This window comes from Podarcis bocagei (assembly GCF_964188305.1).
Source record: "Podarcis bocagei genome assembly, chromosome: 3".
Taxonomy (NCBI): Eukaryota; Metazoa; Chordata; class Lepidosauria; order Squamata; family Lacertidae; genus Podarcis; species Podarcis bocagei.
Genome location: NC_138127.1, coordinates 37552524 through 37578462, shown reverse-complemented (window position 1 = coordinate 37578462; position 25939 = coordinate 37552524). Strand labels below are relative to the sequence as shown.

Here is a 25939-nt window from a genome sequence, read left to right as displayed (position 1 = left end):
AAGGAGCCGCCCCTTCCCAGCAGGCGGGCTCTGCGGGGCAGGGAGGGGAGAGGCTGAGATGGGACTCTGGCCGGCCCCGCACACCGCCGAGCGCCCGCGCCATGGCTCGCAACTTCGAGCTCCTCTTTGACTCCCTGGGACACTTCGGCAGGTAACAGGCTGGAGTGCCGAGAGGGAGGCAGCAGCGGCAGAGGGGGAGTGGGGTTGGAGAGTTGCAGGCGCTGTGGGTCTCCGGTCTGGCCCTCCGCTCCCTAGGCAGGGGCGAAGGTGGGGGTGGCGAGGCGCGGGAGAAGCGGAGAGCTTCTTTGACTCGGGCGCCCGCCAGGGGTACGGGAGGGAGACACGTGTCCACCGCGGGGGAGCGAAGGTTGGCCACTTCCAGTGAAGGCTTGTTGCTAGTTTTGACTCTCGCCCTCCCTCCAAAAAGCGGGAAGCAGAGAGCGCGCTTCTCTTCTCCCGCTCGCGGCTTATCCTCGCACAACAACCTCGCGAAGTAGGCTAGGCTGAGAGATGGTGGCTGTCCCCAAGGTCACCCAGTGAGCTTCAGGGATGAATAGGGATTTGAACCCCGGTGTCTTCCCAGCTCGATTCACTACAGCACGTTAATGCAGCGTTTAGGGGCTTAGAGGCTAATAAAAGCCCCTGTTTTAAAATACCGGTGTAGGAACCCTTAAGGGAGTATATGTACTATATATGAGGTGAAAGATCTTTTGGACAAACGACTAAAAAGAGGAAGTTCCCTAAATTACGGAAATTTCCCCCTTTATCCCAGAGGTCTGGCAGTGATTATTTTGCACATGCTCCAAAAAAACTCTTCCTGTCATTTATGTGGCATAAGCTCTGTGGATAGGGTCCAAGTGAGCCTTGGCTCCCATTCCCACATGGGGATGGAATATGCTGTTTGAAGGGGGTTGTGGAGGTTTTCTTCCTGCCCTGTGTGTGCAAAACACATTGGGAGCTGCTTATAGCAGGGGTGTGTGTAAGGAGGGGCTTGGCAAACCTGTGTCTTGGGGTTCTTTGAGTATGCTCTCACCTCTAGGAAATTATCTCTACACTTAGGCAGGAAGAACCAGCTGCACAAATATAAGATGGGGGGGCACCTGGCTCGCCAGCTGTTAGCATCTGTCTGTCTGAAGAGACAATGGAGTGCGCCTCTGGGGGCGAAGTCACACCGCTGGAGAATCACAGGGCCCACAGTGACTGCACAGTAACTTCTACCTCCCACATTGTTTTGGCTGTTTTAGCAGCACCAAAGTAAACTCACTGGGGCGCAAACCTGGGCAGTGTGTATGGAGGTCCTGGGCTGCCCAGATGACAAGTTCTTACTCTCTGCCTCGCTGATGTGGTCCAGAGGAGGGCAGAGCAAAACATTTGGTGCCAGCTTGGCTGCAGGAGGAGTACAAGGCCCAATCCAACCATTTTAGGGACACCACTCCAAATTTGTGTAGGGTTTACTCCTTAGCCTTTTCTTCTCCTGAATATGTCCTGCAGGGCAGCTTGCCAGTAGTACACGTGAAAAGGATCTTGGTGTCTTAGTAGACCACAAGCTTAACATGAGTCAACAGTGTGATGCAGCAGCAAAGGAGATTCTGACTAAACATCAGGAGTAGCTTTCTGTCAGTAAGAGCTGTTTGACAGTGGAACAGTCTCCCTCGAGAGGTGGTGGACTCTCATTCCTTGAAGGTCTTTAAGCAGAGCTTCAGTAGCCACCTGTCATGTATATTTTAGATGAGATTCCTGCATTGGACTATGATTCTGTTTCTTTGCACCTGTGGGTTCAGTTCCTATTAAGTTTCTTTCTCTCTCTACAGACTTTTTGCTTTTAGAGAGAGAAATCTGGTGTACAGATTTCTTGGTAGTTTGTTTATTAAGCACATATTGTTGTAGTCTGGCCAGCTTAGTCACTTAGTCCAGGGTTTTATTAAAAAAGAATGTTGATTTTTCCTGAATGGGCAGTCTAGCGTTGGGGAATAGGACTCAGCAGGGAGGGGTGTGTGAGAGAGACCATTTTTTGGAGTTAATGAGATTGCTTCCCCCTTGCTATTGTAAACAGCAGAGGGGATTGGGATGTCTGTGCATTTATCTGTTTGGTTTCCCTACACCTGCATGCACACCCAGCTTCTATTCATGAAGCTGTCATCTGTGCATGCACAATGGCTCTCTCAAATGAACAGTTTTTCTTTTGGATTGTAGCTGGTTTGAGGTAAAATGCATCAAATGGCAGTATTTCGCAAGGATACAGGATCGCTTTGTATAGTGCGCGAAGTGTATATGGATTCAAAACCCAGTGGTGTCTGTGCGCTAGATCCAGATTAAGCAGTGATATGTAAACAGCAAGAGACAGGGAGTTAGTGTAAACTAGGTGCAGCATTGGGAGGGGGATATCTGAATATCTGCTGCCCGTTATTGTTATGGTACTTCCAGTAGGGTTTATCTCAAACTAAGCCAGCAAGAAAATAAATAAATATTATCCAAAGGAAACAAGATCTTGTAACACTGCACCTGGAATTTCACTTCTCAAAGCACCTTCTCCCTTGTGTGTAGAGGTGTAGGGGTACTCTGTTCTTCTGCCCTCAGCACAGATATGATAAATTATAATAATAATTTATTATTTATAAGCTGTCCATCTGACTGGATTACTCCAGCCACTCTGGGAGGCTTCCAGAAGCATGTGCTGTCCATGTCAGATTTGATATTTCACTGGATGATACAGTGACCTCATTGTGCTAAGCCAAACCTTGGCTCTTGGTTAGTCTGGAGAGAGCTTAACCATGAGCCCATGTTCTGATTGCATGCTAAGCCAAACCTTGGCTTACCACAGTGCGGCACAACAGCAAAAAAGATAGGGGAGAAGCAAAACAGTTCTGAGTTCCTTGTTGGGAGCCTGCATCCCATCACAGATAACTGCATAAAGCTTCTACATAGTTACTGTTATTATGAATATGTATGGATCTGGCTTATAGTGAGCCAGACCATTGGTTTGTCTAACCCAGAGGTGTCTGATGAGTAGTGGCTTTCCAACATTATTATTATTTATTGAATTCATATACTGCCCTATGCCCACAATATCTCACACCAGTGTTGCTTCTGGATACCTTTTAACCTGTAGATGCCAGTGGTTGATCTTAGGGTGTTCTATATGCAAAGGATGTGCTATACCAACAAGCTATGGCTCCTCTTCCAATAATTTGAAACAGACTACTTTCTCATGAAAGCAGGAAAGTCCAGGAAATGCAGACATTGAACCATACGCATGTAGGCCCTCCTACACTCACCTTCAGTTTGCATTCTGTGTATATGTGCATATATCACGCACACATATCCAAAACCAGAATCACTGGGTGGATCTACACACAGGAAAAAAGCTATAAATAAGTCATAAATTAAATCGTTGTAACAAAAGTAAAAAAAAAGAACCTATGTAAAATCGCATAGAAAAGTTTTGTGCTCTACAGCTCCATCTGGTGTTGCATGTTTATAATGCAATTAAAACTCTGTTTTTTGACTAATGTAGCCGAGTCCACAGTTTTATCACAGAATGACATGTTAACGCATAACTAAAAGGGTGGTTCAAGCTGAGTACAGTTAGAGTTTGAGGGCTCGATCAGGTCCTGAAGCAGCATTCTTAAGAACTACTGTTTATAGAAACTGTGACTGCTTTATAGCTGCTTTGAGTATGTTTTTTATGCATCTTCAGTCATTTGCTTTTTTAGGTTAGTAAGTATCTTTGACTCTTCATAAGCAATCAAATGTTTGCTAACAAGGCACTTTGTACCCCTCTTGGAATGTTAAGCTTGTTGCTTCTAAGATTTACCTGTTAAAACTATGAAACTAAAACCTGCAATTCTCCACACCCCATTCTTGTTTACCGAAGAGCATAAATCTTCACGAGTGTTACTCTGATAGCAGAGTTTTATATAAGGTTCTGAATTTCATATACCGTATTTTTCGCCCCATAAGACGCACTTTTTCCCCTCCAAAAATGAAGGGGAAATGTGCCTGCGTCTTATGGGGCGAATGCAGGCTTTCGCTGAAGCCTGGAGAGCGAGGGGGGTCGGTGCGTACCGACCCCTCTCGCTCTCCAGGCTTCAGGAAGCTCTGCGCAACCCTCGGGAGACCGGCTCCGAGGGTTGCGCAGAGCTGCCTGCAATCCCGGGACCAGCGCAGCTCTGCCCGGCCACCGGGAGCCTGGGGAGAAGCTCCGCCCCGCTCCCGGTGGCCCTGCAGAGCTGCCTGCGCTCCTGGGACCAGCGCAGCTCTGCCCGGCCACCGGGAGCCGGGGGAGAAGCTCCGCCCCGCTCCCGGTGGCCGTGCACAGCTGCCTGCGCTCCTGGGACCAGCGCAGCTCTGCCCGGCCACCGGGAGCCGGGGGAGAAGCTCCGCCCCGCTCCCGGTGGCCCTGCAGAGCTGCCTGCGCTCCTGGGACCAGCGCAGCTCTGCCTGGCCACCGGGAGCCTGGGGAGAAGCTCCGCCCCGCTCCCGGTGGCCCTGCAGAGCTGCCTGCGCTCCTGGGACCAGCGCAGCTCTGCCCGGCCACCGGGAGCCGGGGGAGAAGCTCCGCCCCGCTCCCGGTGGCCCTGCAGAGCTGCCTGCGCTCCTGGGACCAGCGCAGCTCTGCCCGGCCACCGGGAGCCGGGGGAGAAGCTCCGCCCCGCTCCCGGTGGCCCTGCAGAGCTGCCTGCGCTCCTGGGACCAGCGCAGCTCTGCCCGGCCACCGGGAGCCGGGGGAGAAGCTCCGCCCCGCTCCCGGTGGCCCTGCAGAGCTGCCTGCGCTCCTGGGACCAGCGCAGCTCTGCCCGGCCACCGGGAGCCGGGGGAGAAGCTCCGCCCCGCTCCCGGTGGCCCTGCAGAGCTGCCTGCGCTCCTGGGACCAGCGCAGCTCTGCGCCGCCATCCCGAGCGGTGCGCTAAGTCCCGCCCCGCTCGGGATGGCGGCAGAGATCTGCCTGCCGTCGCGGGACCGCAGGCAGGTCTACGCCGCCATCCCGAGCGGTGCGCTAAGTCCCGCCCCGCTCGGGATGGCGGCAGAGATCTGCCTGCCGTCGCGGGACCGCAGGCAGGTCTACGCCGCCATCCCGAGCGGTACGCTAAGTCCCGCCCCGCTCGGGATGGCGGCAGAGATCTGCCTGCCGTCGCGGGACCGCAGGCAGGTCTACGCCGCCATCCCGAGCGGTGCGCTAAGTCCCGCCCCGCTCGGGATGGCGGCAGAGATCTGCCTGCCGTCGCGGGACCGCAGGCAGGTCTACGCCGCCATCCCGAGCGGTGCGCTAAGTCCCGCCCCGCTCGGGATGGCGGCAGAGATCTGCCTGCCGTCGCGGGACCGCAGGCAGGTCTACGCCGCCATCCCGAGCGGTGCGCTAAGTCCCGCCCCGCTCGGGATGGCGGCAGAGATCTGCCTGCCGTCGCGGGACCGCAGGCAGGTCTACGCCGCCATCCCGAGCGGTGCGCTAAGTCCCGCCCCGCTCGGGATGGCGGCAGAGATCTGCCTGCCGTCGCGGGACCGCAGGCAGGTCTACGCCGCCATCCCGAGCGGTGCGCTAAGTCCCGCCCCGCTCGGGATGGCGGCAGAGATCTGCCTGCCGTCGCGGGACCGCAGGCAGGTCTACGCCGCCATCCCGAGCGGTGCGCTAAGTCCCGCCCCGCTCGGGATGGCGGCAGAGATCTGCCTGCCGTCGCGGGACTGCAGGCAGGTCTACGCCGCCATCCCGAGCGGTGCGCTAAGTCCCGCCCCGCTCGGGATGGCGGCACAGAGCTGCCTGCCATCGCGGGACTGGTGCACTTCTCCCCATCGCCAGCCCCACAAGCTCGGGGGACAGCGGGGAGGCAGAGCGTGCCTTCCCACTGTTCCCCGACCTGGTTCTTCCAGCCCCGCACCTGGGGGGGAAATAAAATTTTTTTTCTTTATTTCCCCCCCAAAAAACTAGGTGCGTCTTATGGGCCGGAGCGTCTTATGGGGCGCAAAATACGGTAACCAACTGCTCCAGGAGCAGAAGGGAACCCTTGCTTCACCAAGCCACTTTCTATGTTGGTTATCCTCACCAGCAAATGATGAACCATTGAATGTTTTGCTGTTAACATAACTTTTTTAAAAGTTAAAAATACGTTAACAATATGATATTTCCTTTTTAGGATCATTAGGGTAGGTAGGAGATGAAAAGGGTATTATTTACACAACTTTCTGCTTTCAACCTGCTTTTCCTTGAAAATGGGTTGGGAATTGGTCAGTATATTCCATTTAAGTCATCACCTATTTATTTTCTGCAGTGGTGGAAGCTGTGCTTTGTATTACATACATGAAAAATCAAGTATAGTAAATTATATGGGAATAATAAAGAGGAAGGTTTAATATACATCAGTGTGAGCTTTTCTCTCTCTACAAGTAACTGGGCAAATACAGTGATTGGCCAATTATGCATGTGTAATTGGCATTTAATTGGAGCTTATCTCTAGATTGGACTCCGCTGATGAATAACAAGACAGTTATTGAAATGAATTCTTGACAGGGCATTCAAGGGCTAATGCTGAACACTAGAGCCATTATAAGAGAGAAACGTTTGTATAGCCTGGAAAAACACATGGGGACTGCTTGTCCAAAAACTGCTGTTTGTCCGTTCTGTTGTTCTTCCCCTCCACTGATACTTCTGCTGCCACTTCCCCCCTTTTCTGTGCCCCAATGGACTGCTTTGGGTGCCTCCATCCCAGGGGCGCCGACTTATAAAAAATATTGGGGGGGCCCATACCGGGGTCCTGCCGCTGGTTCGCTCGGGTAGCCGGGAGAACGCAGTTCGAGGTGGCGGTGTTGGGGAGAGACCCTCGCTCAGGGCGCCACTAGACTTGGCGGCCGGCGGCCTATCTGGGGGGTTTTGGAGCGTATTTCGGCGGAGCGATTGGGGAGGAGGGGGCTTGTTGCCGGATTCTTCAGCTGAGCCGGAGATCCGCTGCTGGGGGTCCCTGGGCCGAGTTGTGAGCACGGCCAGCTGAAGGGAGATCCAGCCGATTGCGCGACGGGGATGGCCGGGGCTCTCCGGCTAGGGCGCGCGGCTGGCTGGCTGGCGAAGGAGCAGGTGGGGAGGAGGCGGGGGTCCTCACTCTCTTAGGAAACGCACCCGCGCGCCCGATTGCCACGAAGTCCGAAGGGTGCGTGTGTGGAATTAAAAAGCAAAAACGAGATACGGGCAGGGCAGGCAAAGAGTTTTCTGCAAGAGGATGGAGGGCAGGTTGAAGAGAAAATCACTCAGGATGAGACAGTCAAATCAGCCATGATAAAATGGGCTCAGGATATTGGGTATAACATCATGTTTGAGGACTGGGAAAGGTTATGGACCACCGGAATGAAATTCACGGCATGTAATGCCTTGAAGGAAAATATTATGAAAATGATTTATAGGTGGTACATGACCCCAGTCAAGCTTGCAAAAATATATCACCTGTCTGATAATAAATGTTGGAAATGTAAGGAGGCTGAAGGGACATTCTTTCACCTCTGGTGGACTTGTCCAAAAGTGAAGACCTTCTGGGAAATGATCTATAATGAGTTAAAAAAGGTATTTAAGTATACCTTTCCCAAGAAACCAGAGGCCTTCCTCTTGGGCATTGTTGGCCAGAAAGTGTTAAAGAAGGATAGAACTTTCTTTATGTATGCAACTACAGCAGCAAGAATACTTATCGCAAAATATTGGAAGACACAAGATTTGCCCACACTGGAAGAGTGGCAGACGCAATTGATGGACTACATGGAACTGGCTGAAATGACTGGCAGAATCCGAGATTTGGGAGAAGAAACAACGGAAGAGGACTGGAAAAAAATTAAGGACTATTTACAAAAACAATATAAGTTGTATGAATGTTAAAAATTTACACAATTCGGAAACTATAGCTTCAGCAATTAGATTTGGGAAACAGGAAATTATATTTTAAGTAAGAAAAGGTCAAAATCTAAGGTAATACTATGTTTAATTTAAGATATAAGTAACTGATGAAAAGTATGTTAAATTTAGAGGTATAGTATTTGAAAAGTACAAAATAAGGTACGAAACAAGGTAATAATTTGCTGATATCTTTATTATAAAGAATGCAGGGTAAGGGAGATGCGAGGAAGTCCAGTTAGTTATATAAAAAATGTGTTGAATGGTTGGTTTTCTTTTCTTCTTTTTCTTTTTTTCTTTTTCTTGTTCTTTTACTTTTTTCTTCAGTGTATGTTTCTAACTTTGTATTTGAAAACTTAATAAAATATTTATATATATAAAAAAGAGAGAAAATCCTTTCGCTTTTCTGGGGCACAGGGAAGTCTCAGAGCTGGAGGTTGGGGAAGGGACCCCCTTTGCTCTGCCCTCTTCTCCCGTCTTAGATTTGCATGGGGGTCCCCGCCCGAGCTTGCCTGGCCACCGGGCCACACAAGGGCCGCGCTCTACGCGGCGCACCTTGCTAGCCGCACAGCTGTCCTCCGCGGCTGCGGAGCGGCCCTGCGCCGGTGCCCAGCCCCTCTGGGCGCCCGCTGCGCTGCCAATGACAAGCGGGCGACGTCGCGGGCGGGGAAGGCGTCGCTTTCTTTCCCGATCCTGCATCCTCCCAGTCTTCCAGCCCTTTTTTGGGTTGGAAGCTCGTCTCGTTCGCCCTTCTCCTTTCTTCACCCTGCGCGCAATTTTCCTCCCTCGTCTCCCTCCCCATTTCTCCTTCCTTCCTTCCTGTTACAGATGGGTAGCCGTGTTGGTCTGCCATAGTCCAAATAAAAAAATTCCTTCCTGTAGCACCTTAAAGACCAACTAAGTTAGTTCTTGGTATAAGCTTTCGTGTGCATGCTGAAGAAGTGTGCATGCACACGAAAGCTTATACCAACAACTAACTTAGTTGGTCTTTAAAGTGCTACAGGAAGGAATTTTTTTATTCCTTCCTGACTGACTGACTGACTGACTGGCTTGGGCTCGGGCTCAGGCTCGGGCTCGGGCTTCGGGTCGGGCTCAGGCTCAGGCTCGGGCTCGGGCAGCCACAGCGTCGGCGGTGTTGGCGATCGGCGGCGCGGGGGGATGGCCCTCCCGGGGGAGCCGGCGCTGCTCAATGGGGTTGCCAAGGAGACAGGCCGGCCGCCCCCCTCCCCCGGCCCGGCGCCCCCCGCCGCGCCGGTGCCCGTTATCGAGCTGGTGCGCGCCGGGCGCCCTATAAAAGCCGCGGACGCGCCCACCGCCGCCCGAGATTATTGGGGGGGCTGAGCCCCCCCAAACGAATTTTTGAGGGGGCTCGGGCCCCCTCAAGCCCCATGGAGTCGGCGCCTATGCTCCATCCTAGCCCAACACCTGAAGCGATAATACAGCAGTGTGCTCATGGCCACTATTGCCTTGCACTGCGTTTTATTACAACCAACACCATGACAACTTCTTGGCTAAAAGGTCAAGAGCACAGTGCAACATTATGTTGTAGTAAGTACATAAAGCCTGGAGGGAACTGGTGATTTGATGCACATTACCAGTGTGGGTTACATGTGATTCATTTGCTTGACTATGAACTAATGGGCAACCTGTGGGCTGCCAGGTGATGTTGGTCTACAACTTCCATAAGCCAATGGCCAGGGAAGATTGGAGCTATTGTTGGCACCCGTCTGTCTCAAGAGACAAGGGAGTGCACCTCTGGGGGTGGAGTCAAGCCGCTGCATAAGCAGCACCAAAGAAGGAGTGCCAACAGGAATAAAATATTGGGGAGCTGAGCATAGGGTGGGGACCAAAGATGGACAAACTATCCCAGAAGGAGCATGATGTGCTCCCACCAAAGGTGCTGTCCCTCCTCTGGTGCCCCATACACCCCATATGGAGCTACAATCCAGCAATATCTGGAGCATCACAGGTTTCCCATACCTGTGATTAACTTTTATTTGCTGGACTGTAGGTTTCTAGAAACTCTTTTCTGTGTGGACATCCTCCTTTCTGTATGCAATAGAAACATCAGGGGTGAAAAGCAGCAAAGGGGTGAAAATGGAAAAAGGTATGAAAGTAAAGATGGGCGAAAGCACAACATTCCTTCAACACCATGCCCTCAGCCCTACTGCTGCAGTTAGGTTTAAAAAGAGGAGAACACCAAGCAGGGAATTCAAAGATGTGATTAATTTCACCTCTAGTTCCAAGTAACTATCTTGGTGGTTTCTTGTACCTTTCTTAGAAAAAGGCGTATAAATTAAATCTCTGCACGTTTTTCTTTTAGTTGCAGGAGGGCACGCCTTGCTTATAAGCCAAAGAAGACAGCCTTGAGACTCACACAGTTGTTTATAATTCCATGGGTGGGCAACTGCTTGAATTATTAAAATATTTTGTTCGATGCGCAAGTGAAGTCTTGTTCAGTAATGCTGCAAAGTGCACCTGTATCATAATACAAAAGCACCACAATGCCTTGGGCAAATTCTGTTCTGTGACTGACTGGTAAATAATCCAGACGTTATGTGCAGAATTTTGATCGGTTCCAGCAAACCCTGAGGAGCAGTCTGTTAAAAGCAAGAAAACCTGAACGCATGTAGAGATATTGTTCACGGTATATTAACGTATCCTGTTAACTGTCTTAAGTTGCTCTAGGGTTCAGTGTGTTCTAGATTTCACTGGTATTTGAGAAGCCCAACAACCTGTGGAGAAAAGAAGAACTCAAGTGCAAATACAGAAATAGGCCTAATATAGACAATATTCAGACAATTATGTTATATTGTGGATGTCTCAATTATAGTGTGTAGTTAGCAGAGACTTAGGGTGATATCCAACAAAGTCATAGAGCAGAGCCTCTGAAATTAATTGACTTAGGTTCTGCAACTCCGTTGGTCTCAGTGGGTCCGTTTCGAATATGCCCAATGTTGGATATCATCCTTTGGGTTTTGCTTGGCATTACCACAACATATTATTTTATTGAACACTGGTATTGCTTCATAACTTGCATAAATAGACAAACCTATGAACTAAATCCCATTAAAGTGACTGCCTAAAGCTTTATTTGCGACCCAGGGAATCCTTATGGGTCTATACCAAAAATGAAAAATACAGGTAACAAAAATGGACAATTAGGCCTTGACTGACTGGTCTGTTATGACATATTTATAAGATATCTGACATGCTTTTACTAAGCTTAGTTTCAGTGTTTGCCTACACAGACACTCGTGTGCTCACACATACGTACCCAAAAAGGGACCATCCATACACAAGGGGGTGATATTGACAGACCCAGGATAACCCCAAGGTTTGCAGAGGTACAAAAAATACATCTAAGCTACAGGAAGTCCCACAAAATAACCCAAAATGCTTGGCCACGGAATGCTGACTGACACAAGAGAGGGGGAAATCTGAAAATGTGATGGGAGTGGAATGAAGTGACTGGTAAAGGAGGATGGAGGAAGGGAGATTCTGATATTTTAAAACGGTAGCTACAAAAAGGAAAAAAAAATTGTATTTGGATAAGCTGTTTTTAAATATACTCAAGGATGGAAGTGAGAACTGCCCGTAGGAATCGGTGCAGAAATGTAGTATTTTTCATGTACAGTGGTACCTCGGGTTACATACGCTTCAGGTTACATACGCTTCAGGTTAGATACTCCACTAACCCAGAAATAGTGCTTCAGGTTAAGAACTTTGCTTCAGGATGAGAACAGAAATTGTGCTCTGGCGGCGCAGCGGCAGCAGGAGGCCCCATTAGCTAAAGTGGTGCTTCAGGTTAAGAACAGTTTCAGGTTAAGTACGGACCTCTGGAACGAATTAAGTACTTAACCCGAGGTACCACTGTAGCTGGAATTGAGTACAAATGTGTCCAACCACACTGTAAAACACCAGAATGGAGTGGAGTGTACCCAAAACAGCCCAGTGAGGCTTGAGCATGCTCAGTGGGCACAGCATTCATTATGTACTTTGAAGAGATTACGTAAGACACTTAATTCCCAGTGAAATGTGTGCCTTTTAGTGACATTTTAAGCTCTTACTTGCTGTGTTTGGCCTCAGAAAATGTACTTATAAATGAGAAACAACATAATGGAGTTTGTTGACTTTTACTTTTGTTTTTTTGCTTTGCACAAAGTCCACACTATTCTATGACTTTCCTGGCTTCATGTATTTTGAGGATTAATTTATTCATGTGGTATGGGAGCCAGCTCAGTGCTGGGGAACCATTTTTTTAAAGCTTTTCTTTCTGGGCAACCTTCTGGGGGCCACATGATGGAAGTGAATGGGGTCAGAGGCAAAGGGGTCAGAGTGACAAATGCACATTTTATCTTTGTTTCAGTAGGCTAGTTTCTATATGCACTCACACACCCCTCTCTATCCTCCACCCAGGGAAACCAAAGGTGTGATCAGGGCTCAAGGACACATTCCAGCCAGGCAAAAACACTCAAGGAGGGTGTGGGGCAGGACGGGAGATGGGGTGTAGCCTAGACAGAGTTCTGATGGCCAAACAGGGAGACCGGGAGGGTTGCATTCAGTTCCTGAGCCAAAGTTTGCCCACTCCTGTCCTAACGGCATGGTAAATACTGGAGCACCGCAGATCCATTCCACAAATGATTGCTCTGCACAGTCATCTCAAATAGGTTTGTTGTTGACACACTTCTTTACACATTTCTGAAAGCACCTCGGGAGGGGACTGGAATTGTCCTTCCATGACATCCAGTAGTGCACAAAGCAGCAAGTGTTGTGGAAAGTTTGGGCTGTGTAGCCTTGCAAACTTTCCATACATTTCTGGCAGTTCTGTAACCCAAAAGAAGAAATGTCCAGCTATTTATACTTGGTTGTTGGCTTGTGGAAAGAAGTGCCTTCTTCTTAAAGTTGTTGAACACAGTAAGTATCACTGGTGGCATTATTACTGGGACTCTCCTCCCCCTGAACACATCCCTCAGATGCCTGCCACCCAACAGTTGCCTTTTTGTCTGTGAATAAGCAGTTTCCTAGTGAAGGTATTTGGAAGGACAGGAAAAGTAACAAAATAATTTTGGTGCCATAAATCCTGTGGGATGCTCTGAGGTTTCCAGATTAGAAGGGGAAATGCAACATCTTGCTATGGGATTTTTGCGCTTCTCCTTTTCTTGCCCCATATACTTTAGTCTGTAATGGTTTTATTGATCGATAGGCATTTTTATTGGGGTTGTTTTGCTGTTATTTCTGAAATATGTTCAATAACCTGTTGTTCATTTATTTTGGGAGATCCAGCCACAGATCCAGCCTAAGATAAGCTAACTTGAGGAAGGTCATGGAAGGAAAGTTTTCTGTTCTCATCCCCACCCCCATCTCATAAAGCCTCTCTGGAGAGTTTGAGGCCTCCAGAATAATGTGGGATGAGGTTGCTTCTGGGAGGCCCCATAGGCACTGTGGCTAGCTTCTGGATTTGAAGATAGGCCAGAAGGGTCTTTCCTGTTCCTACCACTCCTCCAGCCATTGCTTCTCTGCATCTTTGTTTCAGCTGTGACACTGGGTGGCAGTGATAAATGAAGATTTCCCTCAGTGCTCCTTCACATACAATTTCTTCAGTACATTTTGTTCAGAGCCCTGCTTCAGCTCGGGTCCTGTGTGCTTCTGGTTTCCATAAGTCGAGTTTCTCTCGACTTCCCTTTTGGAAGTGTTGCAAATAATAATAATAATAATAATAATAATAATAATAATAATAATAATAATAATAATAATAATAATAATAATTTATTATTTATACCCCGCCCATCTGGCTGGGCTTCCCCAGCCACTCTGGGCGGCTTCCAAAAGAATATTAAAATACTATAATACATCAAACATTAAAAGCTTCCCGAAACAGGGCTGCCTTCAGAAGCCAGTTTTGGAATATGGACGTGAAGCCAGTTTTGGAATACCTTTGTGTGGCTTTTGACTGATGTTGGCAGTAATTTGGGTTTGTGAACAGAAGCTCTTCATCCTTTGCACTCACAGTAGGCCTGGTATGTTGAGGGTGTTGTGTACAAGACTTGCTGGGTTTGGGGAATAGGAAAATTACCTAGTTATTCATGCTAGTAAGTTATAAATGTTGAGATACCATACTGATATAAGGACTCTTGATGAAAGCAAATTAGTATTTATTTGTTTTGATGAGAGCTGTATGCATGATATATGGAAAATCAGTGGAATAAAACTTGCATAAGGAACTTTACACATACCCCCCCCCCCAAAGATGAATATGGTTCTACAGGGCAGAAAATATAAGAAAAAAATCAAGACCAACGGTTAGGAAAAATAATCAAAGTGGGGATAGATGTCTCTCAACAAAATAAATGCCTTCTTTTATAAAAGTATATACTCATCCAAGGTTGACTAAGATGCATTTCAGTAAGCTTACTGTTTTTGACTAGTGAAAGAAATCTATAGGTAACAGAAAAAATAGTCATAGCAATAATTAGACATGTCACATTCAGTCAACAAACAATAGTAACTAAAGTGCTAGCACTGGAAATGCTCAGAAAAAGGTAATATAAATAACAGCCTAAAGCAAAGGTGAGGTGCTGTTCCTTGAAACTGGGCTGTAACTCTGGACTCAGCTATACAGCTGCAAATAAAAGATTTTAAGTGTGTTTTAAGTGCAATATACAATGTGACACTAGATGGTGATGGTGAGCCTTATGGAAAATTCAATGCATTTTTTAAAAAAAAAAACACCTTTAAAAAAAGCATTTTCAAAATGGGTTTTATATGTGTGTAGATTCCACCTCTTACCACAGTAAGTGTGTGCTGAATCCTTTATTCCATCTGTGGAGACCATTCTCAAGAAAGGGGAACTTCTTGGAGAGACGCTCCTTCCCCGCCTCAGATTGTGCAATTTCCAGGATTAAGGTTTTTTCCATGTTGACACCCCAGGTTGATTTTCATCCATCCCCACCCCTGACCTGTTGTTAATATAGAAACAGCAGAAAGCCATTTTGAAATCCAAATATGCAAAAAGGACAAGATTTATTTATGGTCTATAAACTGGATTGGCTAAAATCGGTGTCATTTTTGCCAGTTGTCTCACTAAAATGTAGATTTTAATCCTTCAACTGCAGATTGCAAAACACTTTGGACCCCGATCCTGTGTCTATGTTCCTTACACAAGACATACCAGATCCATGTGCATATTGTTTATCTTAATAGAACTGTGTTTTCTTCTATCAATTCACTGGGACAAAGTTGAGTTTTTAAAACCATTTCTTTGAGTTTAAAAATGCAACCCTTTTTATAACATCAGGATATATATTTCAAAGAATGGTGAATATAATGATAACTAATTATTTGTTTTCCTTTTCAGATATCAGGCATGGGTTTATTTTGCATCTGTTTTTCAATCTATTTCTTGTGGCATCCACTACTTAGCTTCTGTCTTCTTGGCTGTTACACCAAAGTTCATATGCAGTGTCCCTGGAAACGTGAGTAGTGTTCTGATTTATAATTCATCTAGTTCAAGAATAGAGGATGCCTGGGCACTCTGGACATCAGCACAACACTACATCTTGGTCCAGCTGGAAAATGGAGATGTTTGGGAACTTAATCAGTGCAGCAGGTCCAAACGAGAGGACACTTCAAATTTTACTTACGAATACAGTGGTAACAAGACGGATGTTCCGTGCACTGATGGATTCATCTATGACCAGACCAAATGGCAGAGCACCATCGTGACAGAGTGGGATTTGGTCTGTCAGCGGGAATGGCTTGCAAAACTCACACAGCCCACATTCATGTTGGGAGTCCTTTTTGGAGCTGTGATCTTTGGAGATATTGCTGACAGGTACAGTAGTACTGAACTAGCTTGGTGACTTGGGTTCAAATCCCCATCCACCAAAAAAAAAAAGCCCTCCTGACACGGTTTGGTTTGTTAGATGCAACAGGAGAGCGCAGAAGGATGCCATCAAAATTTATCATTCTAGATTTCTCAAGCAAGTTTCTGCTTGCAGTAGAAAGCACAGAGCTGAGAGATGTGGAATAAAATTCCTATTCAATCAAGTTAACAGTCAGAGGCTGAGCTTGAACAAGGCATGTTAACTGAGTATTTTCAAGAGGAAATGTAGGTGACTTGCAAGCTCATGCAATGTTGGTGTCCTGTTCTCTTTCCACCCTCTCTGATGCCCTAGTCAAAAGACAAGAAAAGAAGTTACTCGGCCAGAGGCACATAGCTCCACTGCATTTTTGGATCACTTTTATTAACTTGGGAGGGAGGCCCTGCTTATGTGTTATCCATGGAAATGTATTTTGAGCATAAAAAATGGAATGGTAATCCTACCTCAGAATTGTAGTACTCATGTGTACTCAGAATTGTAGCCTAAGGGAACCTAAGATGTAGGTGGAATGCAGCTGCCACGTAGGCTAGAGAAATTACAGTAACTCCACCACACACTTCAGTATCCTTGTTGAGGAAATGCAACACACAATATAATGCAGACTTACTCCAGCCCCTTAGCATCACTGTAGGTGGACTTCAGATGGCCCTACAGAATGTTGAGAATGGGCAGCAAGCAACGAGGCTTGTATCATCATCATCATCATCATCATCATTTCATTCGTACGCTGCCTTTTCATAGTTAAAAGTATGTAGTCTGCCTGTGACCTCAGAACACTTAAACTTCTAGCCAAAGTCAAGCATTTTAAAAAAATTCTTAAACTTAAGTGGGAGTTAAATTAAGCATTCTCTCATGCTGAACTCAATAGGACATAGAAGTGTGTAGCTTTGGCTGGCTGGAGGTGTGTGTCTGTAGATTTTTTATTTTGCAAGGAAGGAATGTAGCCTACTGCACAAAGGCAAGAGTCACATCTGTTGCTCCACCTACTTTTGCCTCTGGCCCCTGAAAGTTTGCTTATGACAGGATGTTGCCCTCATGCTCTATACAGTTACTCCATCCAAAGATAAAGTAATAGCAGCTGCCCTTTAAAAAGCCATTAGCTAAAATGCAATCTCTGAAAATGAGCTTTGAAGCTCATTTTGAGTTGATGAAATGAAGATAATTTTGTTTTTAAAAAGAGATTAATAAAAATCTATTACAGAAATATCAAGTCTAAAAATCTAGTAAAATAACAAGTGTAAAATCTGCAGTAAGCCATAAACTGCTAGGTACAGCATTTGTGGGGCTTCCTTCTTTCTCTCTTGTTCTGGTAATGCAAGCCCCAGAGTTAGAAATGCTTTTCTGATGCAGTTTCTGCAATATTTATTTTTATGCTTGTTTTCTTACTGCGTTCCACAGGATGGGGAGACGGCCCGTCATGTGGTTCACCAGCACTGGCCAATTTATATTTGGCATTGCAGTGGCGTTCACATTTGACTACACAAGCTTTGTGATTGTCCGTTTCCTGCTTGCAATGGTAAGAACCCAAGCTGGTTTTTCCAACAAAATAATTTCCTTGACTGTTTCGAAGGCTCTTCATTATTAAACCTCTAAAAGCGTATTCTAACTGCAGTCTCTAAACCAGTTAAGCCAGAGCACTTGGATTGATCTCAGTACGATTTCAGTGACACAAAAATGCTTCTATGAGCTTCTAAAGTTTCTCCAGGAGTTTGCCTGGCTGCCTCTGAGCATATTGCCTAACCTTGTTTTATATTGACTGCCCTTTAATATATGTAGGCCCAATCCAGCCAAAGCAAAGCACTTTGAAATATCATTCATTTAAGGTGGAAACATTAACCATGTACCTCTCTCATTTGATCAACAGATCTTAAATACTGAATGTTTTCTTATTTATATATAGCCATATACCATATTTCTTTCAAAGAAGCAGGGAAGTGAACTTGGGTAATCTTATTTTCCCCCCTACATAGCTTTGTTGAGGTAAGCTAGGCTGAGAAAGAGAGTGATTGTCCCAAGACTGCTTAGGCCTCATCCACACATCCATTTGTTCCCTGATTACTTCTGTTTGCCCCTTGATTTCTAGGCCTGGGCTTGAGAGGCTTTTCTTTTGTCCTGCCACTTTCCAATACAGCTGAATTGGAACAAACATCAATCCGCAGAAAACCTGATTGACATTTGTTCCGATTCAGCAGTAAAGCATGGGTTTTCCCAGGGAATGCGGTGGGACAAAAGAAAAATCTCTTGGACTCAGGCCTAGTAATCATGGGACAAACAGAAGTGTGGATGAGCCCATAGTGAGTTTTCCATTGCTGAGGGGAAATCTGAACCCAGATCACCCTGATCCAATTCATATTGGCTCCCTTTTTGGCTGGATTGTAGCCTACATTTATATCCAATACCATTGCTTCGTTTGTTCTTGGATCACCGCTTTCCTCTTTATTGCAGATCGCAGACTTCTTGAAATTCTGAGCCTCTGCAGCATGACCATCTATTTTTAATTCTTGTTGTAGAGGGAGACTAGACTGAAGCCATTTTCTTTCTCTGTTTTTCCCCCACCTCCCAGGTTTCAAGTGGCTATCTGGTTGTAGTGTTTGTGTATGTGACTGAATATATTGGCATAAAGGCTCGCACGTGGGCATCCATGCACGTCCATGCGTTTTTTGCACTGGGGATTATGGTTGTGGCTCTGGTAGGCTACTTGGCCCCCACCTGGTGGGTCTACCAGATATGCCTTTCCATAACAACTCTCCCCTTTATCTTGTGCTGCTGGATGCTCCCAGAGACACCCTTCTGGCTGCTCACAGAGGGAAGATACGAAGAAGCACAAAAAGTAATTAATGTAATGGCAAGATGGAATAAAGTAAGCACTCCTTGTAAAATTTCTGAACTGTGTCCCGTCCAAGATGATCTAGTCAGTAGCAGAACGGGTGATAATGACATTTCTCCCGTGAAGAAGCACAACATCTTAGATCTGTTTCATAACTGGCACATTGCAAGAAGGACCATTACAGTCTGGCTGATTTGGTTCACTGGGAGTTTAGGATATTATGTGTTCTCCCTCAGTTCCGTGAACCTTGGAGGCAATGAATATTTAAATCTATTTCTCATAGGTAAATATTGTTTGATGTAACTTACTGTACTTGCAACAGAAATGCAACCAACTTTTTAAAAAATAAATGTCTAGTAATTGTCGCCACCACCAGTGAACTTCCAAACTCAAGCCCTGTTCACATGCAAATTATAATGTGAGGGCCATTTCACAGGCAGATGATTTTCAGGGTAATCTTTCAAGCAGGGCTGTGGTTATGGGAATGGGGACCTGGCCCTCTCAGGGATATTCCAGCTAAATGTTCAGCTTTCATCAAGTCTCTAGCCTTTTTACTTTTAGAGATGCAAAGAAACATGTGCAAGGAGCATTGTTGTTCACTAAGATATAATACTGTCAAACTTAAAACATGTTAGGCTATAGTCTGCCTGTATGAATGTTCTGGCTGTTCTGCAAAGCTTCTCTGTCCCTTTAGGCCTACAGAATTTCTTACTATGGGGTTGGTTTCAAGTGGCTACTATTCGCATGAATTATTTGGCTTTCACTTAAGGTTAGTTCACAGCAGTGGTGGCTAACCTGTAGCCCCAGCCAGCATGACCTGTGGCCAGGGATCGTGTGAATTGCAGTTCAGTAATATCTGAAGGACTACAGTTTAGCCACTCCTGGTTGACACAAATGTGGTTTAGAAATGCTGGCCAAAAAACGAGAATCAAGTATGCATGCTTCTCCCACTGCACACATTACCTGGTGTGCTATGAGGATGCAGGTGCATACTTCTGTATGTATGTCCTCAAATCCTTGCACATCCACAAAGAGGGGAAAGAATGCTGAAATCAAGCGTATGCACATGTACTCTGTGCCACATGTTGAGTTGTGCATGCAGTGCACTGTACTGATGCCTCACTACACATATAAGATTACCTGCTGGAAATTGCATGATCAGATGCTTGAAGTCAAATGCTTCTGTGCTGTGCAGCAACAACATAGCCTAGAACCAAGTGCAGGGCTTCCAGTGCTGAATCCAGAGAACATTTTTGTCTCCTTATTTTGGCAGCGGGAGTTGGCCCCAACATCTGACCAGGAGCCATTGTTACAACAGCACCAAACCTGTGGAAGAGCTGCTATGCAATGCAGAAGTACCATGCAAGGGTTTCCTTCAGGCCTGGACAGGTCTGCCTTCAGCCTAGCAGCAGATGACTTGGTGGGGTGGAGATGCTTACCTGATCTCTTGGCAGGTGAATTGCAGCTGCTTACTGGGTGGGGAAGAGCTGACGTGGCAGGGAGGGCAGCACAGTGCAAACGCAGCAGCAGGAGCGCCAGGTCGGCTCTGCCTTTGCATTGACAGTGCTGCCCTCCCCACCACCTCACCTTTCTTAAGCAGCAGGGACTCACCTGCCAAGAGGTCAAGTCAGCGTCTCTGCCCTACCATGCCACCTGCTACTGCTATAGCCACTAGGAGAGTATCCTAATAGTCCTCTGGCCATTTAATGCTGTTGCAGACGTTTATGCAGGCAGACAGGAAGTAGCACTTGGAACCAGAAGGGTTGTGGGAACAGAGGTGGCCAGCCCTCCCTCCCTTGTCTTGCCTAGAAAGGCTGCTGTAGCTGTATGCAGCACAAGTTCCTGTGTGCCACAGCATCCAAAGCTGTGGATGGGGCTGGGCTCTTCTTTCTCACAAACTAGCATCATCAGTTGACATTTTTGAGGATGTGCGTAAGATAAGGTGCTAGTATTCCATGTTGTTTAGCAGCAGTGTATTGCCAGTGGATCGATACTGTTACAAAAGTGAATTTTTCTGTAATCATGAAGACATTTATCAGCTGCTGACCACTTAAGGCATGGTTCAGCCAAATTGGAGCCGTGCTGCTGATTTCAGTGGGAGACTTAAAACATACACTTAAATCTCTTCCATTTTTATCAGTGACATTTCACAGTATTTCAGTTTGATGGGATTGTGCCCATTATTTCAACATATTTAGTGTCAGGATGTTAGTCATATGAGCTCCAGTTAACTGGCAGGCCTAAGGGCCTTTTCACCCTGTGCATGCCTGTGTCACAATAAGTCTTTAAAGTGCCACAGAGCAAAGAACTCTTTTTTTATTTCGGCTTTTTGACATAGTACTGCAGGAGCCATTATAGGTATCCTTTTGACACCTGGGGAAAGTTGTTTTGTAACAGCCTTTGTTTCTGTAGATCATTTTCCCCAAGTGGCAAGTGTATTTCATATTCAGTACCTTGCAGTATTCTAGGCCGCCCTGTTGCCATCGCCATATTGCAAATCGGGAGAGCTGAGGCATAAGGGGAGGGGCAGGCTAAGGCCACACTGGAGAGAAAATAAAAATCATGGGAAGCAGCAGTCTAGCCACGTCTTTATGTATCGAACACATTTTTAAAATGTGAATTATCTGATACTAGGTGCTGTGGAGCTTCCTGCCTATGTCCTGGCTTGCATAGGAATGGACAAACTGGGACGAAGGAACACCTTGATCCCATTCCTCATCTCGAGTGCAGTGATCTGTGCTCTAGTCATGGTGATACCTCAGGTGAGTCACTCACACCTGCATCAGATGTATATAAACATGCTGTGGGTCTTGTACTAATGTAGCATCCTGAGCAAGGCAAGAGGATCTATTCAGGGCATGTGTTGTTTCCTGTCAGTTTCAGCCATATCTGCAGTATATAGCTAAAGCAGTATCACATCGTTTTAAATAGTCCTGGCTTTCCTTGAAGAATCCTGGGAATGGTGGTTTTTAAAGATGCCGAGGATTGTTGGGAGACACCTGTTCCACTCACAGAGCTACAGTTCTCAGAGTGGTTTAATAGTCCATTCCTCTTCCGCGGGAACTCTGGGATTGTAGCCTTGTTAGGGAAAACAGGAGTCTTCTAACATCCTTAACAAACTTCGGTTCCCATGATTGTTGAAAGTCTCATGGTACTTCTTTAAATGTATAGTACAGATGGAGTCTAAGGGCAAGGTTCACCTAATGAACCCCACCAGCAGAAGCCCAGTGCAGGGGTTTCTGCCTGTGCAACAGGGTTTCCCCACTCTCCTTCCCCTGTGCACTCCCCAAAATTGGCTCCTGGGGACTGAGAAAACTCCCAGGATAGCAGAGGATAAGAAAATGGGATATCATTCTATCTGGCAAGCAGATACATGTGCACAGATGGAACATCTGTAACAGTGTGACGCTGAATTCCACCCAAGGTTTTTGAATTGCTGCCAGCTTGAATTACTGCATCAGAATGCTACGGAAGAATATTGCCCCAGTTCCACCCCCGTTCCATCTCCTCTTGGCAAGTTTTGGGCTACATGAGGCCACATTTGGAAATAGCGGCTCTTGTCAACGTTGCAGCAATTATGGGACCTTGGGTTGACACAGAGGGTTGTTACTGAAACTAATTGTAGATCATAGCTGATGCCATGGCTTAAAGAAATGGGCCATAAATTCCAGAAATACTGACAATATTCCATCTGTAAAACTGGTAACTTGCTGATCTAGCAACCTTTTCCAAAATGTGAGTGTTTATATGCTTAAGATGGAACTTAAGAAAGGAAACTGCAGCCTTTGGGCCCACAATAGTAGTCAAAAAATACTGTCCAGTCGTGATTAAGTGCAGAGATGGAATTAATTAACTGGTAATTACCTGGTAAAGGAAACTACCTGGTAAAGGAATTAATTACCTGGTAATTAATTAATTACCTGGTAAAGGAAACCAAACCATTGTCTGCTCTGAACAGTGCAGTAGGGGTTCCTGAATGTTTACAAAATAGCAAGGCTTTTATGAACTGAGTTCTGGAACATAAGTCCCTCAGTGACCCTCAGTGAATTCATGCTCCCTATGCTGTTATAAAATTATGTTTCCTCTTAACAGGATTACAGTGTTCTAGTTATTGCAGCAAATATGGCTGGAAAGTTTGCAATAGGTGTTGCATTCGGCCTTATCTACCTGTATACGGCAGAGCTATATCCAACAGTTGCACGGTAAGGCAAAACTCTTTACCCCTTAAGAATTAGAATTGTATCCTGCAGCTTTGCTCTGTGAAAATGTCTTCTGCTTATAACAGTATCAATTGAAATTGGACTTTTTGTTTACTGTTCAGGACCCTTGCAGTGGGCAGTGGGAGCATGATGTGCCGGGTAGGGAGCGTGGTAGCCCCTTTCTGTGTTTACCTGTCAAGTGTTTGGATCTTTATGCCACAGGTAAATGCTTTGTTTTAACAGCTTCATCAAACTTGACAATGCCAGTAATGTACTAGATGGCCAGGTGTGAGAACAGCCAGTAGTTGAGGCCTGGAACAAACAAATATCAGCACTGTAGCCCCTTTGAAAATGACTTGAGCATATCCACAATGGACCAGTTCACATATGATGCTAAGCCAAACTAATGCTAAGCTTGAAGTTACAAGCCTGTAGGTACTCAAAATTAAAACCATGGCCATTTCAGTCCTCCCTGTCATCCTGCTGCTGCCTCATCCAGAGCTAAGCTATGGTTTGAATTACAACACTCCTCAGTGGTAGGGCTCCCCTACTGATGGCAGAGCCAAGCAGAGCTGGGAGGGGGGCTCTATCCAACCCCCTTGAGCACAACTTGGGGGGTTGGGTTGCTCTGCAACTTCATCTGTGTCATTGTTAACAATAGTAAATAAAGCCCCTTGTTTTGCTTTTCATGCAGTTAGCTTCTCTCGCTTACATGACCTGTTTTCTTTTAGCTGATTGTAGGAGTCATGGCCTTCCTGAGTGGAGTGCTAACCCTGATGCTACCAGAAACACTTGGGAAGCCATTGACAAATACATGGGCAGAACTCAATGAGCATATGAAAAAAGACAGTGGCCCTGAAAAGTATCTCCCAGCATCTCAGGATGGTGCAGCACGGGATAAGATTGAGATGCTGAACCAAGAGGCACATGACACTGATGGATAAGATTTTTTAAAAAGCTATTATGTGCTGTATTGTGCTCCTTCGTTTGCAATATCCACTGGTTAGTACACGTTCCTTGTAATCTGTACACCCTCTTGCCCTCTCATCATGGAGACAAGAATTAGAGCTTGTAGAACATATTTTGAAGCTGTTCTGAAGCACCTTGTTAACATATGACGTGAGTAATGCTAATTCAAAGAAATATGTTTTTCTGATACTGATTTTAAAAAGCCACCTCTAGCTTCTTTCTCAGATTTCCTGCTGCATTCATTGTCATTTCAAAATCCCCTGTTAATATTGTTTGAATTGCCAAGTGCAACCACAACAAATCATGAATTGGTATTGTTACATTCTCGGACATTTAGACAATGTTTACATAGGAGGAAAACTCTCAAATAATTGTAGTGATTTCTTAATAAATGGAACGTGCCAATCTAGGTTTTCTAAGCTTTTGTCTCATTTCTTAGCAATGCCATCCATTTAAAAGGAGAAGCCAGCCCATGGCTTCTAATGGAGACAGTCAACACTTGTAAGTTGCATAGACAGCATGCATGCTCATTGAATGTTAAAGGAATTATGTGTGACCGAAACAAAATATTGTTAGCTGTCTGTAGCAATGTCTCTGCAGCACAGATAAAATCAGGTTGTCTTAAAAACTGGAGTGCCATTTTTATTTTATTCCTTTTCATTCCTTCCCTTTATTTCAGTTGCAATCTTTAACTCTTTCAATCTTTAACAGGGCTCTTCAAGGGTGGGGGGAGAATTGGCATGAAACTAAATGTGTGTACATGCCCTATGACTTATTACCATAGATTCCAGCGTATAAGATGACCTTTTAACCCAGGAAAAGAGGTTAAAAAGTTGTGGGTCGTCTTACATGCCGGGTATGGAGCCCGCCCACTGCTGCTTCAGAAGCTGCCGCAGCAGCGGACGGCAGGCTCCTCTCCACGCCGGGAGGAAGCTGCCCAGCAATGCTAAGCTGGCTTCGCTGGGCGGCTTCCTCCTGGTGCAGCGTATTAGGCGACTGGGCTTATAAGATGGCAGCTGCCAATTTGGGGGGTCGTCTAATACGCCCAGTCGCCTAATAAACCGTAATCTACGGTACAAACCTGAGGATAATCCAAAATACATTTTCACTCAGCTCGTATAAGTCTCATCATCTTAAGTGTGCTGTAAGAATAAAATGTCTTGGTATGCCTGAAGGCCAGAAAAATCTGCGAAGAAAACTACAGAAGGATGTTGTATACAGAATATTGGCTGCAAATAGCTCTTTGGGGGCAAATAACAGTTCTGGGGCCAATTGTCAGTGTGAAAATGGCATAAGGGAAAGAGTTAACCATTGTCCCAATCTGGAAAGGCCCTCCCTCATTGCTGCTGTTTTATTAATAAAGAGGAATGATAGCTCTTAAGCTTGCTAATTTCTTTTTAAAATGGTTAAAGTAACACGTAGTTTTGACCCTGGAGAGTTTCTTTACCACCCTCAGTTAAAACTAAGGACATGTGCTTGACTACTTTGCAGAGCAGAGGCTGGGGTCACCAGGCCACAGGTCTTTTGCTGGATGTGTTCTACATATGCATATGTTTATACATACTAGGCTTTTTTTAAAAAAATATGTGTTGAGTCTTCAAAACAAAGCTTTTTGGATATTCTTCAATCATTTATCTTACGTTTACCCCTGCAGCTCTCTCACAATTAATTTCTGTTCCTGTTGGAAATGCAACTTTCCCAGCCATTTTAACAAAGAAAACAGTTTGAGGGGAATCAGCTGCTACAATCTCAGCCTTTGGTTTCCACAATGATTCCCCTGTGGCTTCAGAGGGAAGGGCCTTGCCAAGCCCTGTTTGTCCTCCTCCTCCTCTGCTTCCCCACTTTTAACTTTCTCGTGTGTTCAGATCTCCTTGGCCTCTCCCTTCCTCTTCCTCTGGCTCCCCAGCTGTGCCCTGTTGCTCTTTCCTTTCTTTGTAGTTTCATTTTCTCAGCAAAGCATCCTGGCACATCTGTCCCAAGTTTCAACAAGGACACCTCCTGCCATCACCTTCTGATCACCCATCCTAGAGGTACAGCCATCCACCTCACAAGGGCATGTCAGTTCCCTGAGACAGGCTTTCAGCTTGCTAGCAACTCCTTCACATTCTGAACCTCTAGCAGCTGCTTGCAAGCTTCTTGTTCATGGGTGTTTCACTGTGCAGGGAAGCAAGTGGACTAAGGTAAAGTTAGCAAAGAA

At 46.1% G+C, this 25939-nt stretch overlaps 1 protein-coding gene across 1 annotated transcript; it reads left to right on the top strand.

Moving 5' to 3' along the window:
- Window positions 1-17: 17 nt before the first annotated feature.
- On the top strand, window positions 18-24151 carry SLC22A16 (solute carrier family 22 member 16). Its single transcript, XM_081186708.1, has 8 exons — window positions 18-151; window positions 15222-15698; window positions 17146-17263; window positions 18311-18857; window positions 21209-21336; window positions 22667-22776; window positions 22896-22995; window positions 23505-24151. Exons 1-8 carry the CDS (start codon window positions 102-104, stop codon window positions 23715-23717), a joined length of 1743 nt encoding a protein of 580 aa, XP_081042834.1. The 5' UTR covers window positions 18-101; the 3' UTR covers window positions 23718-24151.
- Window positions 24152-25939: the final 1788 nt, after the last annotated feature.